General features: G+C 46.5%; 1 protein-coding gene across 1 annotated transcript in view; it reads left to right on the forward strand.

The window, feature by feature from the left end:
- SERINC2 (serine incorporator 2) overlaps nt 1-13653 on the forward strand; it is a 35711-nt gene extending 22058 nt beyond the window's left edge. Inside the window, exons 6-10 of the mRNA XM_054999385.1 lie at nt 160-329; nt 2296-2386; nt 3959-4103; nt 6930-7142; nt 13127-13653. Of these exons, the coding sequence (XP_054855360.1) occupies nt 160-329; nt 2296-2386; nt 3959-4103; nt 6930-7142; nt 13127-13265 (758 nt within the window). The 3' untranslated portion in view covers nt 13266-13653. The remainder of the gene's footprint in view (nt 1-159; nt 330-2295; nt 2387-3958; nt 4104-6929; nt 7143-13126) is intronic.
- Nucleotides 13654-18884: the final 5231 nt, after the last annotated feature.

Below are 18884 nucleotides of genomic sequence, written 5' to 3' on the forward strand. Positions count from 1 at the left end.
CGTTCCACCACGTTTCCGCTGAAAAAAAGCCCTGGTTATGAGAATAAAATGGAGGGTGGGGACTTCATAAGCTGCTCTTTGCTGTTAAACTTAGTTTTTTCAGTCACTCTATTGAGACTGTTCTTTAACTGCCAAGCTCTCTCTCTTCGTTTCCCCCAGCCCTCTTCTTCTTCACCTTCCTCTTCTACGCCGTATCCATCGCAGCCGTGGTGCTCCTCTACGTGTATTACACAAAAACAGACGGCTGTACGGAAAACAAGGCGTTGATCAGCCTCAACCTCATCTTCTGCGTTGTGGTCTCTGTGCTGTCCATCCTGCCCAAGATTCAGGTAAGGGACTGTTGGCATCCTCTTCTGTCCTCGAGGGGCTTGCAGGCTGTTAGGCAGAGAAGGGTGCGTAGTTCCAACAGGATTGGAAACAAACAGTACTCGGCGATTGCTTCATGTGCAGATGCTGTTTCAAGTCCAGAACCGTGAACAGGCCACGTGGTAACGTAGACCATCTTCCCTTTCGAGCTGCTGAGGCAGGCACTGCTTCGCCGCAAGACCCCAGATAAGATCATGAAGCAGCGTGTCCTCCCAACTGAGGGGATGTAGCCAGGGGCGGCGCCAGGGTTTCTGGTGCCCGTGGCTGCTCCTATGCTCGCGCGCCCCCTCGTATTGCGTGATGACATCACTGTGTGATGATGTCATCATGCAGCAAGTGCCCCATTGGCCGGTGGGCAGCTGGGACGGTGTGTGGAGGCTGCCCGCGCTCCCAGTCAGGCGTGGCAGGTGGCTGGGGAGGTTCTGCATGCCGCCCCAGACGCCTGCTGTGCCTGGCCTGTGGCTGCTGCACCCAGCCGTGGGTGTGTTTTGGCGGCGGTGGCGGCGGCGTGGGGCTGGCAATCCAGCTCTGTGGTGCGTGCCTCTGCCCCCAGCACCCCCTCTGGCGCCCCCTCCGGCATCCCAGTGCTTGAGGCAGGGGCCAGACCTGGATGTAGCTCAGTGATGGGGCATTTGTGTGGCATGCAGAAGAGCCTAGGTTCAATCCGTGGCACCTCTAGTTAAGAAAAGGATCAGGTTATGAGTGATCCGAAAGACAGAGACCCTGGAAAGCTGTTACCAGTCAGAGTGGACCATACTGCCCTTGATAGACCAGTGGCCTGACTCAGATGGCTGTGTCCTGCATCGACGGATGATAAGAGTAAGGGTCATCCAGATATGCAGGTCGGTTATTCTGAGACTGGCCCTCCAGGAGAGACCTGGGCAGCCTCAAAAAGAGGAGCCAGTTTGATTTTTATTTTACTTCATTTATACCCCACCTTTCTCCTCAACGGGGACTCATAGCGGCTTGCATCATCCTCTCCTCCGTTTTATCTTCTCAACAACCCTGTGAGGTAGGTTAAACCGAGGGAGTGCTTATCCCATGCCCATCCAGTGAGCTCCCATAGCAGAGGGGGCATTTGAACCTGCTTCTTCTAGACTCTAGTCTGACACTCTAACCGCTGCACCACACTGGCTCTTTTCTTTTTTTGTGGTCTTGTGGCAGAACTTTCATGGTTAAGTGGCAGGCAAGAGGAAAGTTTGATCTTAAATGTGCTTGTTAGCCTCAACTACAGCACTGTGTTTTTTATACCAATAACCTGTTAGGTAATTACCTGCAGGTCACCGTGTCAGGATTGTCTATATGTGGGGTCAGGGGAATGGGAGAAAGGGGGGTGAAGGGGGAGGGAAGTGAAAGTCAGGAGAATTTATATGTGTGATAACTATCTTTAGGGGGAAAGGGGGGGGAGGGAAGAAGGATTTGTTCTTGTAATGTAGTGATTCAATGATAGTTACATATTATTGCCTTTTCTCTCATTATTCTTAAGTCCAAGTTTATGACTAAAGTTTGTCTACCTTTTTGTGAAACAATTTTAGACTACCTACTAGAAAGATATCTTATGCTTTATACCACAAATATTTCACTATGTATCTATTAATATTTTGGAATAGTTATCCTTAAAAGCTTTGTAACTGTTTTGTATTTGTAAGCATTATTAATAAAATAATTAAAAAAACAAAAACCAAAAACAAAACTACAGCACTGTGGGAGATGGCAGTAATCCTGCTGTCTCTAGACTCTGGGCAGGGTTGATGTCTCCGCTGCACACAGTCAGTGTTCCTGGAGGTTGTGGCCAAAAAGAAATACCAGTTGGAGTTTTCCTTTAAACAGGCTCCATTGCCAGTTGAACTCGATGTTCTTCTGTAAGCAGAATGCCTGACTGGGCCAAGGCTGGCCCAGGGTTTTAATTGGACCTCCTCTTCTCCACAGGATGCACAGCCCCATTCCGGCCTGCTTCAAGCCTCCGTCATCACCCTCTACACCATGTTCATCACCTGGTCAGCCCTCGCCAATGTGCCAAGTAAGTTCTCGTCAATCTTCTCTTAAGGTTCTTTCGTTGCGCTTGTTCCTTTGTAATTGCTGGGACTCTGTTTGTATTAAAAATTTCTTTATTTAAACTATAAACTACACACCACAACACAATAAACAACAAACATAGAGAACAAGAAAAAACACACAATTCTAAACATAACACAGTAACAATACATATATCTATAAAACTAAGAGGAAAAGAAAAATGAAAACAAAAAATCCCTAAATTACACTACAAGTTGAGTTCCGATTTTCTCCGCAACAAGTATATATCATTTCTAGAGTCCCACTTAAAGTTTTGCCATTAACGCAAACTCCAAAACTTTTGTCCACCATTTCTCCACTGTAGGCAATGTTGTAGTTTTCTACTTTTGTGCATAAAGTACTCTTGCTGCTGTAATAAAGTATAAAAACTGTGTCCTAAAACTTTTTTCCAACTGGCTGGGACTCTGTTTGGAGGTGCTAGTCAAACTGCAAAGCCATCGAGCCTTAGAGGACTGGGCTCCTTTTAGCAGCAGCGCCTTACTTAGGGGATGTCCTTCCCCTTTGAGGCTCACCTGGCACCTACCCTATTTTAGTCAGCAGGCCAAAATGTTTCCTTTTTTCACCCAGTTTTTTAATGATGGAATTGATAATATTATTTTTATAGCCTGCTTCTCATTTTAAGAGACTTACTTTTTTGCTAAGTTCCTGGATTTTTAACGTTGGGTTTTTAACAATTTTCATAGTAATATGATCGTAGATCCAGAGGAGTTAGTCGTGTTAGTCTGTAGTCGCAAAATAATAAAGAGTCCAGTAGCACCTTTAAGACTAACTTTATTGTAGCATAAGCTTTCGAGAACCACAGTTCTCTTTGTCAGATGCATGCAAAGCTTATGCTACAATAAAGTTGGTTAGTCTTAAAGGTGCTACTGGACTCTTTACCATGTTTGTAAGTCACCTTGAGCAGGCTCTGTGGAGAGGCAGCATAGAAATTTTCAAAATAAGCCTCCAGGAACTGTTTGATCTTGGAGTCTAAGGGCCAAATGAGAAGGTATGCTGAAAGATTGCCAGTTGAATTTCCAGGGTCATTTTGAACTGTGTAACTAAAGAGTCAACAAAGTCATAGGGTGTATCAACGGGGCACTTGTTGTGTTTATTTATTTACTTTTCTTGTTTACTTACTTTAGTGTTTACTGGCAAGATAAAACAGATCTCTATGCCCTATAAAGGGGGGAAAGTGTATTTAAAATTCTCCTTATCAAGCAAGGAGCATGGCAGCATACTTGGTTCTCTTTTTGTCTCCTTTCCCCCATTTTATTCTCACAACACACCTAAGGGAGAACATGGGGAGATGTTGTCCTAGGTCCTCCCCGCTCCATCCACTTTTAGGTAGATGGCAGGGATTGAACCTGGACCTTCTGTGAGCAAAGCAGATGCTGTATCCACTGAGCCACAGACTGCTGCACTATGCATGCCATTGTGATCTCTTCGGAGGAAGAGAATCAGGCTGCTTGCAGAGACACGATTGGTGGCCTCCAAGTGTCATCATTTCTGGATTTCTGTGTTTCGTTCCTCATAGACAAATACTGTAACCCAACTCTCTTGGTACGAGTGGAGAACAACAGCACAGCAACTGTGGCAAATGGTGAACAGTTGACGCAATGGTGGGATGCTCCAAGCATTGTGGGATTGGTGATATTTGTCTTATGTACTCTTTTCATAAGGTAAGAATCCATATTTTCCTGGAGTGCTTCCATGCCTTGGAATGTCAAACCTAACTGTATATTGGGTGGGACGGTTGACCTGAGTGTCCCAGGTAAGAGTGTGCATAAAAAAACTTCAGTCAGTCCTGATCCAGGTTTCAAGGATATAAAAAAAAATTAATATCCCTTAAATCCAGGTCAGATTCTCCAATCTGGTTAGAAAATCCCAAATTTGTCCAGCCATTGTTCTCTATGGAGAAAACTATCCGGGGTGATGAGAGGCGTTTTTCAAAGAAACTCCACAAAATTTTAACGGATCCTACTTCTTCCTGTCCACTAAAGACCCCCAAATTTCAGGAAGATTGGATCCCCGGGGTCCAATTCTATGGGCCCCTGAACAAGGTGCCCCCAGCCACTTTCCATTGTTTCCTATGGGGGGAAATTTCCAAGGCTTTTCAGGCAAAGGGAAACCTTGGGCCCAAAGCCAGTCCTAATGCAAGTCCCAATGGAAGCCGAACCAACAAAGACCAATAGAATCAAACTACTGCAAGGGAACCAATGTCAAACCAGAGAATCCCTATGTCAAACCAGAGCATCCTAAATTGAAGCGTGTGCGTGCATACGTACTGGACCCATGGATTTTAAAAGGTGGCTGATGGTGGCTTGAAGGGCTGTTTTGGAGCTCAGGTGGGGGTGGAGGGCCAGGATGGAAATCTACTCTGCCTGCTGCCTCTGGTCCTCCGCCAGTCTTGCACCACTTTCCTGCCATGGCACGGAACTTGTCTCCACTTTACGCTGCTGCTCCACTTCTGCTGTGGCTGCCTGTGGCTGAATAATCTAGACCATCAGAGTCGGCCTTCCTGGATCCGATCTGGGATTCTCCAGTGTGATCCCGCATAGCCATATTATGCCAGATTGGCATAAATCCAGCTATTTAGCCTTGATCGCATATCCCTAGTCCCAGGTTCAATCCCTGGAATGTCCACAGATAAAGCTCTCTGGTAGCAGGTGATGGGAAAGACCTCCTTTGCCTCGAGGCCTTTTTAGCCACCGCCACTTCAGTAGGTTATCTTGAGTCAGCCAGTTCAAAGATTAAACCGCGTGCTGAGTTTCTGGGAAGCAGTGTTGGCTCATTGACAGAGCACGCACTTTACAGGCAGAAGTCCTCTGTTTCTCCCGTGAAATAATCTCTGGTAGCCAGCATCGGGAAAGCCCATTCTTGACCTGAGATACTAGAGATTCACTGCCAGAGGAGAGAGGATGGGATGGAATAGTGGCTTGCTTCTGTAAGGCAGATTGGCCATCTTTATAGCTGTCTTTGAGCTGTTTTGCAAAAATCTGCTCCCAAAAAAGATGAGAGCCCTTATTGCTTTCTGCAATGTAGCTATGACTGCAACCTTGTACCTCAGCTATTTCTGATTAGTTACACAGCAGGGAGCTTAGCCTCCTTCTTGGAGGCTGCAGTGGATGCTGGAAGAAAACAAGAGGCATGGTTGAAAGTGGTGCTTTCCCCCCCCTAAAAAGATGTACGGGGACTCATGATGTCCTCCACTCTCAGGGGAGTTGCCAGATCTCCATGGCGACTGACAGTAGGGGGGTGGTACTCCCTGCTGCACTCGCTGCTGGGTGCTGTGATTTCACTTCGGGAAGTGTGGTCCTGTGCTTTGCATGGGGCTGCTTCTTTAAGGATTAGTCCGTTTGGGGTCAAAATTAGCCCTGTGCAAAATTTTGAAGCACTCCCACAGTTAGGGCAGTGATGTCACTTCCAGAAGTGACATCATCATCACTGGTCGGGAGTGTGTGAGCCACGCATTTGCCTGAGTTGTCTATCAGTGACAGGGGATTTGCCGTGTGACTTGCCATGGCCTGTCAATCTTCAGCAATCGGCAAGCAGAGGGGCAAACCACTGGGAATTTGCCCGCCACCAGAGGGTACCTGGGAACCCTAAGAGCTAAGCTACAAGTGACACAGCCTGACACAGGTTGGACACTTGTCAGCTTCCCTCAAGTTTTGATGGGAAATGTAGGCATCCTGGTCTTGCAGCTGTAATGGAGAGCCGAGCTGTAAAACCAGGACGCCTACATTCCCATCAAAACTTGAGGGAAGCTGACAAGTGTCCAACCTGTGTCAGGTTGTGTCACTTGTAGCTTGGCTCTAAATCTCAGCCCAATTCCTGAATGCTCAAGAGATCCCTGTATTCTGTACCAACACGTACCCCCTAAAAAAAGAACATGCTGGTTGAGAGTTACATGTAACCTGCCAAACTGTCTCCACAGCAGGCTGAGAGTTTCTCGATGTAGCTTCCAATCTCCCTCTAGTGGTGATGAGAAGGAAATTCCTTCCTAAGATTTTTTCCTCTAATTTTTAAAAAATTATGTATATTTTCAAGAAGTCTAATACAGCATGGCTTAACCGTGAACCTTTTAAGAAAAAAATAAGGACGTTGGATGGACAGAAGATGGCTGCCCAGGCTCCTCTGAACCTTTCCTGATTTCAGGACTTAAAGCTCTAACTCTGCACCTCAGTTCCATTGTTTTCACTGGGGCTTTGCCTAGCTGTCATTGAGATGATCAGGGCTTTTTTTCAGCTGGAACGTGGGGGAACGGAGTTCTGGAACCTCTTGAAAATGGTCACATGGCTGGTGGCCCCACCCCCTGATCTCCAGACAGAGGGGAGTTGAGATTGCCCTCCACGGAGGGCAATCTAAACTCCCCTCTGTCTAGAGATCAGGGGGCAGGGCCACCAGCCAAGTGACCATGTTCTCCGAGGGCAACCCACTGTGTTCCACCCCCTCTTTTCCCAGAAAAAAAGCTCTGGGATCATGTAACGTCTCTCTTTTGCCACCAGCATCCGGTCCTCTGATCATGCCCAGGTGAATAAGATGATGCTGACGGAGGAGAGCCCAGCCATGTTGAGTGGTGATAACGCAGGCTTGGACGATGGGGTGCACCAGGCTTACGACAACGAGCAGGATGGAGTGTCATACAACTACACCTTCTTCCACATCTGCCTCCTCTTGGCTTCCCTCTACATCATGATGACCCTCACTAACTGGTACAGGTGCGTCCGGCTACTGCATGCCTTTTGCTGTTGAAGGAATTGGAACTGAGCACTCCGGGATGGTAGGAAGTGATCCGGGACTAGAACTCTGCAGGGGAAAGGGGAGGGGAGTTCATGATCCAATTCGCCATCACCCGTATCGGAGCAGCATGTTCTGTTCCACCCATAAGATTCCCTGTCTCTCCGCTGAAAGATTTTCCTTGTCTTTTAAGGAATTGAGAGAGCTGCTTAGGAGGGCTTGAATTCATAACTGTTTTTCCTAGCCAGGCCATGCTTAGTCACAAACGAAGGATAAAATGTTCACCTGGGTGAAAACTGCAGTGTCAGCTTGGTCCTGATAGCAGCTGAGAAGATAATTTTCTGTTGATTGTCCCATTTTTATCCAACCCTTCCTCATGGGAGCTCAGGGCAGCTGTGTGTGATCCTCCTCTCTATTTTATCTAGGGTTGCCAGTCTCCAGGTGGTGGCTGGAGATCTCCTGGAATTACACCTTATCTCCAGCCAACAGAAATCAGTTCCCCTGGAGAAAATGGCTGCTTTGGAGGGTGGACTGTATGGCATTATACCCTGCTGAGCCCCCTCCCCTCCCCAAACCCCACCTTCTCCAGGCTCCACCCCCCAAATCTCCAGGAATTTCCGAACTTGGAGCTGGCAACCCTAATTTTATCCTTATAACAGACCTGGGAATGAGGCCCAGCCGAGAGAAACCATGACTGGCCCAAAGTCAGCCAGTGAACTTCCATGGCAGAGTGGGGATTTAAACCAGTGCTGTCCCTAGGGTTTCCAGGTCCCTATATCTTCCCACCGGGATGGGGGGAGACCTGGCACTTATCTCGTGCCGGCAGCGAGGTCTTCGTGTGCGCGTGCTCTGACACCTGCACAATGACATCTCCGGAAGTGGTGTTGTTGCACCAGCCATGGGAGTGCTCATGCACTCTGTGAGGCCGATTCAGCAATTTGGGGCCCAAATTGGCCTCGAAGTGCAGGAATGCTCCTGCAACTGGCGCGATGACATCATGTCTGGGGGGTGATGTCATCGCACTGCTTGGGAGCGTGCGCACAGCATGCATTCCTGGGGCACCTGCCAGTGGTGGGCCACCTCCTGCTGACCACTGGCGGGTTGACGGGCAAAATGGCAAACGCCCAGGAGTTTGCCCGCCACTGGCAGGCACCTAAAAACCGTAGCTGTCCCCCCCATCCTAGTCAGATATTTGTAATAACAGTGAGATTCTAACTCATGCTTCTCCCCCACTCCCCACCCTAGCACACTGGGTCCTCTGTGGCATGTCTCCTAAACTTCCCAGGGGCAATCTGCATAGCAAGCAACCTTCTTTTAGGCCTGTGACATTTGGATTTACCCTCTGCTGTTGCCTAGGTAACGAGCACAGAGCAGCCGTTTTACAAGGCCCTGCTTTGAGGAAGATAAAAAGAGGCCATCTTCTTGGGTGAACTCAGTTTAGGGGAGCAGAGGAGCTTGCCGCGCTCCAGGGTTTAGGCAGGCATTTCCTCCGAAGCAGTCCCAGGGGCATAGTTTGGGTTTTTTAAAAAAAGCAGAACTCCTGCCTGGGCCCTGAAATCTCTGCTCTCTTGGATGCAGCAAGACCTTTCCTACTGCTGTGAGCACCTGGCTATTTATAGCGCATGACTTGCTGTCGCATTGCTACCTGTAAACATGCCAGATCTGCAAAGCATTCGCTCTTGTCTCTTAGCAGGCTCGGCAGCACACAGGAGACTGGCTCCAGAGTTTTATTGGTTTGGAGCCATAAACTTAAACCTCTTCTCTCTCCTCCTCCTCCTCCCCTCCCATGACAGGCTTTGCACGTGGCTGGGATAGAGGCTGCCAGCATATGGAAAGGTTGGCTGTCTGTAGGCAGGTTCCCATGGAGCGGATGGTTGCTAAAAGGGAGGAAGGAAAGTGTGAGAGGACACATCTTGCCCTATTCTGACCCATTCATAAAACCCCAAATTTCTGGGAGAACTTGGAAGAAGCTAGCACTTTCTGCTTCTATAAATTGGTTTACTTGCGAGGAAGCATAAAAAAATTCTACTTGTAAACATTGCAGACGAACATAACAGAGCAGTAAAGGAAACCTCGTTGCAGCTAAGGTGGCTATAGCTATTCAAGACTTACCTTGCCAGGCTAAAATGAGGCTGTATTCAGATATTTCACATAAACTGGTGTTTGTTCATGGTAAGCACAAGCATGGTAATTTTTGGCTGAGCATTGATTTAGGAAGTCTTAAATCTGACACCAGTTTGTTGCGACAGCTGAATGCACTCACTCCGATGAGAATTTGTTACTTTCCCAGTTAACCAAGTTTAGAATCCCAGTTTGGGAGGAAGTAGCAAAGGCCATTTGGTGAACTCCGGTTTGATGAAGCTCCGTCATTCAGATGCGACACCAAATTGGGCTTCACACCAGAAAATCCTTAAGTTCTGTGGGAGGGAGCATGTGAGCCCAAAACAAAGCTTGTTGTGTCCTTATCACAACCCCCAGCTTGTTCCCAGATCACAGCTCCATTCTCTTAGCTGCTGTGCTATAGTAATACAGTGGTGTGAACATTTGTTCCTCTGACCATGCTCAAGGAAACAAGGTGATGCTGACTGTGGGAGGGGAAGTTTGAGAACATTCCTGCCAGCTGTGTAACATCCAAGCTGAACTTCTGATTCTCTTCCTGTTCATAGATACTTAAAATCTGGTCATGACCAGATTTTTGGTTGGTACAAACCAAAAGGATCTTGGCTCACAGCCTGGCTATGATTCAGTTGTCTAGTAGATCTAGGACTACCCTTGAGCCTGAAGTTGCATATTTTTGTTCTTTAGTTGCTTAAATTACACTTTTCCAGAAGCGTGTTTCAGTTTCCAGAGGAGAGGAAAATGGCATACAAATGCTTCAATGATCTTGCTAAACCAAGGTTTATTTTAACGGGGGTTTGTTTCTGAGACTAGGATTCATCTTGCAGATGTCCACTCAAATCCTGGTTGGCCTTGATAAATGCTGGCTCCATTGTCTTCTCTCTCTACCCTGGGAGGGGCACTGCCAGGGAGCAAGCCTGGTTTCTGTCAGATATATGCATGTACACATTGATCAAAAACATCATGAAGATTTGTTTAATAGAACCAACCTGGTCCTAGCTAAGTAGAGCTTAACTAACCACTGTTAGTGGAGTGGCCTGCATTCAGATGAGCCACAAACTAAAGCTTAATGAAACCCTGGTTTCGTGTGATGTCTGAACTGAGCAAAAGAATTCTAAACCTTTCTAGAAGTTGAGCATAGAAAAACCATTGACATTTATAACCTTTAGCTATTAAATCTTCCCTTGTCTTCCATTTACAATCTCTTCCACACACCTTTTGGTGGGGGTAAGTCAGAAAAAACACAAAAAGTGAGCAACACGAGGGAGAAAAAAACACCCAACCACCAGTATGCCAAAAAACAGAAAATCTATAGCAAATATCAAGCAATGTAATTATACAAAGATGATAAAGCAGAAATATAACTACGTAAAACCACAGTTATATATCCTCGTGAGAAAGTGCGTAAAACAATATGTGACCTTGAAAAGAAGATCAAAAGGCCAGATTTCAGATTACTAGCCTGTCACTGCAAGGGTGGAAAGAGCGGAAAGATGGATGCTAGCAGAACGTTTCGCTTACATCTTCCTCAGATAAAACAATTTGCTTATCCTCAAATGTGTGAAATACATTTTAATTGTTCTTCCTTGCATTCACTTCCTTGGATTGTATTCACTTGGAAGGGCCACAAAGTTCCCATTGAGGTCCAGAGCTGAGAGCCAACAGTTTTTCCAGTTAGTTCGGTGCGAGGTTGCACTGTTTTACACTTCCTTACAAGGATACATAGCAGTGTAATCTTACGTAGTTATATTTCTGGTTTATCATCTTTGAATTAATGGCATTGCTTGATATTTTCGATAGATTTTCTATTTTTGGCATACTGATGGTCAGGTATCTCTCCCTCCCTCATGTTCAGTTTTTGTGGGGTTCCCGTTGCTTTTAGTAGCAAGTCAGAATAGCCATACTGCACCTGATCTGAGATTTATGCTGTCTGTGCTTTGTAGATCTTTCCTTTTGATTTCTGTAACCCCCCCTCCCCTCTTTAGCCATCTAAGGTGGTGGCTGTGGCAGGAAGTCTCGTGAATTTGGTGCTGTCTGAAGAAGTACTTTCCTTTTGTCCATCCCAAATGTCAGTCTCTCTTATCTACGTCTATAGACACCACATGATGTAGTTGATAATGTCAGACTAGCATCTGGAAGACCAGGGCCCTTTTCACACTACTTACTTGCTTCCAAAACATTGCGAAATGTAGCGCAAAAACCGCAGAAGATAGTGTCTTCTCACGAGAGTTTTGTGTGACCGCGCAAAACTTGCGTGACATTGTGCAAAATTCTCGCGAGAAGACGCTATCTTCCGCAGTTTTTGCACTACATTTCGCCATGTTTCGGAAGCAAGTAAGTAGTGTGAAAAGGACCCTGGGTTCAAATCCCTCCCTCTACAATGGAAGCTTGCTGGTGACCTTGGGCTGGTCAATCTGTCTCAGCCTAGCCTACCTCAAAAGGTGGCTGTTAGAATGAAATGGAGGAAGGAAGAACAATGCTGTATGCCACATTGGATTCCCATTGGGGAGTAAAGTGGGGTATAAATTGGAGAGTAAAGTGAGATATAAGATGGCTTCTTATCTTGACACTGCTGACCTGGCCACTTGGATCCATGCTATGGTAACATCAAGGCTTGACTATTGTAATGCTCTATACATTGGCCTCCCATCTAAGTTAACTAGGAGGCTCCAATTAGTGCAAAATGCTGCAGCTCGATTGTTATCAGGAGCGAGCAGGAGCATGAACATCACTCCCCTCCTACAGTCGCTCCACTGGCTACCCATCATTTACCGTGCTCGGTTCAAGGTATTGGTTATTACATACAAAGTTCTTCACTGCTTTGGTCCGGCATACCTACGGGACTGCCTCCCTCCCTACACGGCAGCTTCACTCATCTGAACAGGGTCTCCTGCAGGTGCCAGGCTGCACACAGGTGAAATCAACAGCAGCCCGTCCACGGGCTTTCTCTGTGATGGCCCCTATCCTGTGGAATGACCTGCCTGAGGAAGTCAGAAGAGCCCCCACTCTCCTGGCTTTCCATAAACAATGCAAAACTGAACTGCTGGCGAAATGTCAGGAACTACAATGCCAAGACCACGGCAGTACAGCCCGGAAAACCCACAACAACCAAAACTGAACTTTTCAAAAAGGCTTTTTACTCAAATGGGAGGGCTGTATTGTAGGGATGGGGTCTCAGATGCTTCACTAACGAGTTGGGGATCATAGTCTTCATCACCATTTCTGCTTCATATATTATCTGCTGCTTAAATACATACTGCTATGTACAACCAGTGCTCCATGTTGTCTAATGTTAGCCCTAGAATTGATTATATTTTGCTGCAGTATTTTTTCTACGTTGACTTGGATCCTTGCTAATGCTATGTCTTTTAAACCTGTATCTGTTTACCTTATGGTATTATATTGAAATGTACTTGATACTGATTGTATTAACCTCATACTGTGTAATCCGCCTTGAGTCTCAGTGAGAAAGGCGGACTATAAATGTCGTAAATAAATAAATATAAATATAAATAATAGATCCAGAGGAGTTAGCCGTGTTAGTCTGTAGTAGCAAAATCGAAAAGAGTCCAGTAGCACCTTTAAGACTAACCAACTTTACTGTAGCATAAGCTTTCGAGAACCACAGCTCTCTTTGTCAGATGCGTATCTGACGACGAGACCTGTGATTCTCGAAAGCTTATGCTACAGTAAAGTTGGTTAGTCTTAAAGGTGCTACTGGACTCTTTTCGATATAAATAATAGACATAGGAGAAGAATAATAGACACAGGAGAAGGCTAGTGTTGGTCTGTCTTTAAAAGATGGAATCCAATCCTGTTCGTTCCTTTTTCCTCTCTCCCTCCCCAGACCTGATGAACATCAGCAGAAGCTCACCAGTCCATGGACTGCCGTCTGGGTGAAGATCGCTTCTAGCTGGGCAGGGCTGCTTCTCTACGTATGGACGCTGATTGCCCCCGTTGTGCTTCCAGACCGAGACTTTGGCTGAAAAACAAGCAAAACAGATCTTCCTTCCCCCTGGCAACAGAAGGAGGATCCAAGTTTCTGGACTTGAATTCAGATCTGGGCTCTGGTCCCTGTGGGTATCACAGCTGCCTGCTGTTCTCTTGTTCTTCTGCATTCAGACTCGTGCCTTTCCCTCCCTCCATTTCTAGTCCAACGATGCCAAAAAAGGGAACTTCTGCTGCTTGTGCGAAATGCTAGATGTGTAAGAAAATATAATAGGATGAAAGTGTTTGCCACTGTTGGTAATGACCTCGGAGCATGTTATGTGATAACTAAGGAAACCCAAAATGTTCCATCTGGTCTTTTTTTCCTAAAGAATGTTCAGAATAATCATTTTAAAACGTAGCTGTTTTAAAGTAGCTCTCCTTTACCGATATGCCTTGTTCCCTTTTATACGAACTCGTGTTCCTTTTGATATGCAACCTCAACGGGGGGAAAAGCTTGAAATAAACGGGCAGCTTTTGAGTGTCAAAACTTCAAGTGGCACCAATTCTGGCAATGAGAACTGACTCCAGTTGTGGGGATGAGCTTCGGCTTCCCGTAGCTTTTTCTCAAAACAAGCGGGAAGTTTCGTTTGTAAGTGAAATGAAACAGGATTCCAATAGAACCTTCAAGCCCAAGACCATTTTTAAATTCCTGCTAGGCTTTAAGGTGCCATTGGAGCCCTGCGGTTTGCTACTACAGACTCACACAGCTACCCATCTGGAATAATTTGGAAACAGAGAAAGTTTGGCTCCGACATCCACGATGTACAAGGGATTGTGAAATGGGGAGAGGGTGGCTTTCAGAGTTTTTTTAAAATAGGCCTCTGGGCATAGAACCAATAGAACTCTCTACTGCTGTTGCTTTTTCCTGAACTTCCAAATCCTGGCTGTCTTCCATCCCCCAATTGCAGCTATACCGCAGGGAGTAACGCATCATTCTCTTGCACTCCTTTTAACCCTCTTGGGCCTGGATGACTGAGAAGGATTGTAAGAGGGTTCCCTTTTCTCCAGCATTCCAGGCATTGTTCTGGAAACCCCTGCAGGGTCACTGGGGCAATTTCTGTAGTGGAAGGTTGCTTGGAGGGGGAGGTAGGTTGGATTTAGCCAGCTGTTTTGCACTCCGTCTCTCCGAATCCTCCCCCTCCTTACTACAGCCCCGTCCCACGTGATTTCTGTTCATGCAGGTCCCGCGATGCCCAGCCTAGCCTTTTTGTGGCTGGTTGGATGCAACCCATTGATTGTGTCGTTCTCTTGTTTGCCGTTTCCTCCGCTGCTGCAAGGCATCCGCTTTATCGTTAGGAAATGAAGATTGATCCAGCATCTCGAGCTGGGCCGTGGGCCTTCAACAGCACTGCCGTTGGCCATGGCTGCTGGAGGCATGCTTAGAGGGGCAAGGGAAGCAGCTATAAAGTGGTAGCTACAAAGTGGCATACACTTTGAGAGCTTGCAAGAATGGAATGGAATTATCCGGACTTTAATTTGTCTTTAAAGAGGAAAGGAAGCCAAACCCTGTTCTCTTTCTTGCACAGCAGCTGCAAAGTCAGGAGTCCCCAAGTTTTGAATCTTTGGGTGCTGTTCGGCATGTGAAAACTGCCTTATCCTGAGTCAGACGCTTGGTCCGTCCAGGCCGATGTTGTCTACTCCAGTGGGTGGAGACTCTCCAGGGTCTCGATGTCTTTCATCTTGCCACTTATCCTTTGAAGTGGAGATGCCAGGGATTGAACTTGGTACTTCTGGCATACAAAGCAAAGAACTGATGCTGTTCCAAAGTCGGGGATTTTGAGAGAACTGGTAATGGGAGCCACAGCCAAATGACTCCCATGCAGTGGAGCCATCAAAAATGTTAAGAGGATCTAAGTTAACCATCCTTCGAAAGTGTCAGCTGTTTCCAAATGGGTGTTCCCTGCAGCTACAAAGGTTTTCCTGAAGTACTTGTTTCTGTGAGGTGGAGGAAACTCAGGACTAACGCTTGGCTTTGGGGAAGAGATGCCTTGTTGTCTAAGAACCAAAACAGTGCCTGGGAAGACATTGGAGGAGGTTGTGACATTCAGCAGTACTCCTGCAGGGAATTGCTGATTTAAACAATTATTTTTATATTAAACAAGACTATGAGATTCTGTCTGCTCAGGGTCCTTTGTGCTTCTGATGCAGTTGCTACCGGAAGCATATACTCATGCGAGAATCTGTCTAAAAGGCCTCTTACCCCCAGCCCAATGGCCCAAGAGGGATTTATTCATCTAGGAAAAAAGGACTTTGAAAAAGAATTCTGCATCCAGGTTTTTTCTCTGTTTGTTCCACTGTTTGCTAGAGAGACATTTGATCAATGAACGGCTTTTGTTTTCCATGGAATGCTTCCAGTTTTTGCTTCTTTTTTTCCAAAAGCCAAGGGTGCAATCTTAGACCAAAGCCGTCTTAAATTTGCAGACTTTCTCAGCATTCCACAAAGGATGCATGCAAGACGAGGCCTTAAGAGCAACATCTCTGCCCTCCCCCTTTAATGTGTACCCTGATTAAAAATTCTGGGGAATTTGGAAAGCTTGCTCGCTGTTTTGTGTCATTTTGGTTGGTTCGATAAAAACGGATATGCTGGTTTTTGGTTTTCTCTCCCGTGAACAGTAGAGGGCAGCACCTATCTATCCAGAAGAAGGAAATGGGTCTTTGGCGTTCTTGGTTTGCTACAGCTTTTTTTTTTCCTTTTAAAAATGCTATTGAGCCAGATGGCAATGGGTGCCGTTGTTAGCTTTGAGATCCCCTTTGGGTAGTGAGAAGTGGAACGGACTATTGTCGTTCATGGTACGCCTCAATATAGTGGAAGGAGCAGTATCGAAGGAACTAGCTTCATAAGAGAAGTCTCTCACTGCATTGTTAGGGCAAGAACAGGCAGCCCAATGCCTCTGAAAGCTCAAAGGCATGAAGCATGGTACCTTTGTTCTCATGAGGATCTCCAGTGTCTGATAATCAGAGGAATACTGCCTCTGGACATGGAGGTTCTAGTCCACATCCACGGCAGTTGATAAACCTCCACACCTTTGTAGACGCTTTAAAAAAAAAAAAAAAGCTGTGTGTCATCACCACATCTTAGGACAGTGAGTTCCACAAGTCCGTCTTTATATGCTCGATGCAGAAGTCCTCCCTTCCTTTTGTCCTGAATGTATTACTCATTTCCTTCATTGGGTGCTACCAGGTTTTAGTATTAAGGGGGGTATATGTCTCCCTATCCATTCTCTGCACATAGCTGTATAAACATAATATGTTCCCTCCCCCTATGATTTCTTTTTCTGATCTGTTTTTTTGCCTTTTCCTAAAATGGGAGGGTTATCACCTTCTCAAGCATTTTGATTTTTCTTTTCTACACCTGGTCCTGCTCTATTTTCCCTTAGGGTTCCAAATGAGGGGTCATAATTTAGTTTATCGTATGTACTAAAATAGCTAAGTGGCCCTGATCTGTGGATACTTAAATCCAGAGACTGGAGCCATGAATGGACAAGACAGGTCTTTCTACACACCTGGAAAATGAAGAAAAATCTGAATCTACCCTCCCCCCCCACTCACACACATTTAGGCCTTTAAAAAAAACCCAAATGATAAAAGGAGTGCTTGTAGCTTTAACCTGATGCCCTCAGTGGTTGTTGCTAAGCAACCATAACAGTTTAGCTAGTATTCCAGGCTTGGCTTCTGTCAGTAAAAGGCAGAGAAAAGGGCCAGGGCCCATTCCAGGGATGTTTTGGCCTTTGAGGGAGGACTCATTGGGACCAGGCCTGGAAACAACCACTAGCCACTTGATACCATATAATCTGTATGACTCACCCAGGCCTGGCTGCTTGCTACTGTTCAACAGCAGCCCACCCCCACCCCCACCCCGTCCCAGCCAGTGTAGTATAGTTGTTAAGAGTTTCAGAGTAGGCTCTAGGAGACCCACGTTTGAATCACCACTCTGTGGTGGAAGTTTACTGTATGGCTGATCCAGTCACATCCTCTGAGCCACACCTACCTCACAGCGTTGTTGTGAGGATAAATGGAGGATAGAATGATGTATGCTGCTTTGAATCCCCATTATGGAGAAAGGCAGTATTTAAATGAAGTACATTAATAAATACAGAAGAAGATGGGGGCAAATAGGTGGTAAGTTATTTAGAAGGTTTGAAGGAGCAAAGGATGTAGGGAAAGGTGAGCGTATGGAGGCTGCCAGGAGGAGGGGAAAAGGAAATACTGTGGGATGGAGGGATACAGGGGAAAGTGAAGTACTCCTGCAAGTCCTTGTGGGTTCACCACCGTGGAATTGAGTCCAGCTCAGCCGGCACCACACAACTGTGCTGTAGGGGAGAGGCTGCTGAGGGTGAAGGAAAAGTGAAGACAGGAGGGGGGGCTGACAAAGGTGGGCGGGAAGAAGGGAACAGGAAAAGGCGGAAAGGCTATGGGGGGCAGGGACTGGAAAGCAGACATGGTGGGGAGAGGAAAATGGGATCCCCCCCCCCACAAGTCCTTACACATTCTCACTTCTATAATACATGTTCAGTGCTACATTTCCCTCTCCCAATAACTCATAACACTGACTTTGCCTTCTTCATTGCTGCTAAAATACAGGGGTGCTCTTCCCCCCTCCCCCAGTGGGCTCGTCTCTTTCCTAGGTAGTTACAAGCAATTCAAATTCCTTTATCATTTATGCAGTTGGGATCCCCCACCCCCCTCCCATCCACCTAAACTTCTGAGAGAAGAAGTTGTCGTCAGGAAGCAAAAGGTGGCGGGCAACGAAGGCCCGTGGCTTTGCTTGGGGCGATTGAATGGAATGTTTGAACGGAAGCAGGAAGTGTGCAGAACTGAGGGCCAAGCTACACATGACGAATGACACTTGAATGGCAAGTGTATTTCTCCCTGTTCACTTGCCCTCTACTCAACCCACTTGCCGTTCAAGTGTCATTCGTCATGTGTAGCTTGGCCCTGAGTCTTGCCTGCCCTGCCTGTGACTCTGAAAAGTGGTCCAGATATCGACCAGGCACGGTACAGATGCACGCTCTGAGGGCCCATTCCCACAACCGCTCTGATTCAACAGGGCAACAGTTCAGGCGGCTTCCTGGACGAGACTGATTCCCTGTCTGCCCACTCAGGAAACAACGTGGCGCTGGCTGCTGGAGAGAATGCAAAGGCTCCACGATGCAATTATTTCATTGAGCAGTGTGTAAATGATGTGTACCTTCTGATCTGCTTGCTGTAAATGGTAATAAGTGGATTACTGCCTTTCCGCTGCTCCCAAGCAGGCTGACATGGTGACATCATCTGCTTCGCCCACTAATTAGACTTAATCCTCTGTTTTATTGTCTCTTATTGACTTCTTGTAAAAGAAGGGAGAGGAGGGTGAAGGCTTTTGGAGAAGCAGGGTGAAAGAAAAAAGCACTCTTGAGCCACTTTTAAGGTTGCAAAGTTCTCGTGTTTGCTGGTAGACAACTCAAGGACTTCAGTGCAGATGCTCAGTGGAAGGTTGATGCCTCATAGACTAGGCTTGCCAACCTCCAGGTGGTGACTGGAGACGGCCCCGGAATCGCAACTACTCTCCAGGCAAGCAAGATCGCTTCCCCTGGAGAAAATAGCTGCCTTGGAAAGTGGACTCTATGGCATTGTTC

This window comes from Eublepharis macularius, chromosome 15 (assembly GCF_028583425.1).
Source record: "Eublepharis macularius isolate TG4126 chromosome 15, MPM_Emac_v1.0, whole genome shotgun sequence".
NCBI lineage: Eukaryota > Metazoa > Chordata > Lepidosauria > Squamata > Eublepharidae > Eublepharis > Eublepharis macularius.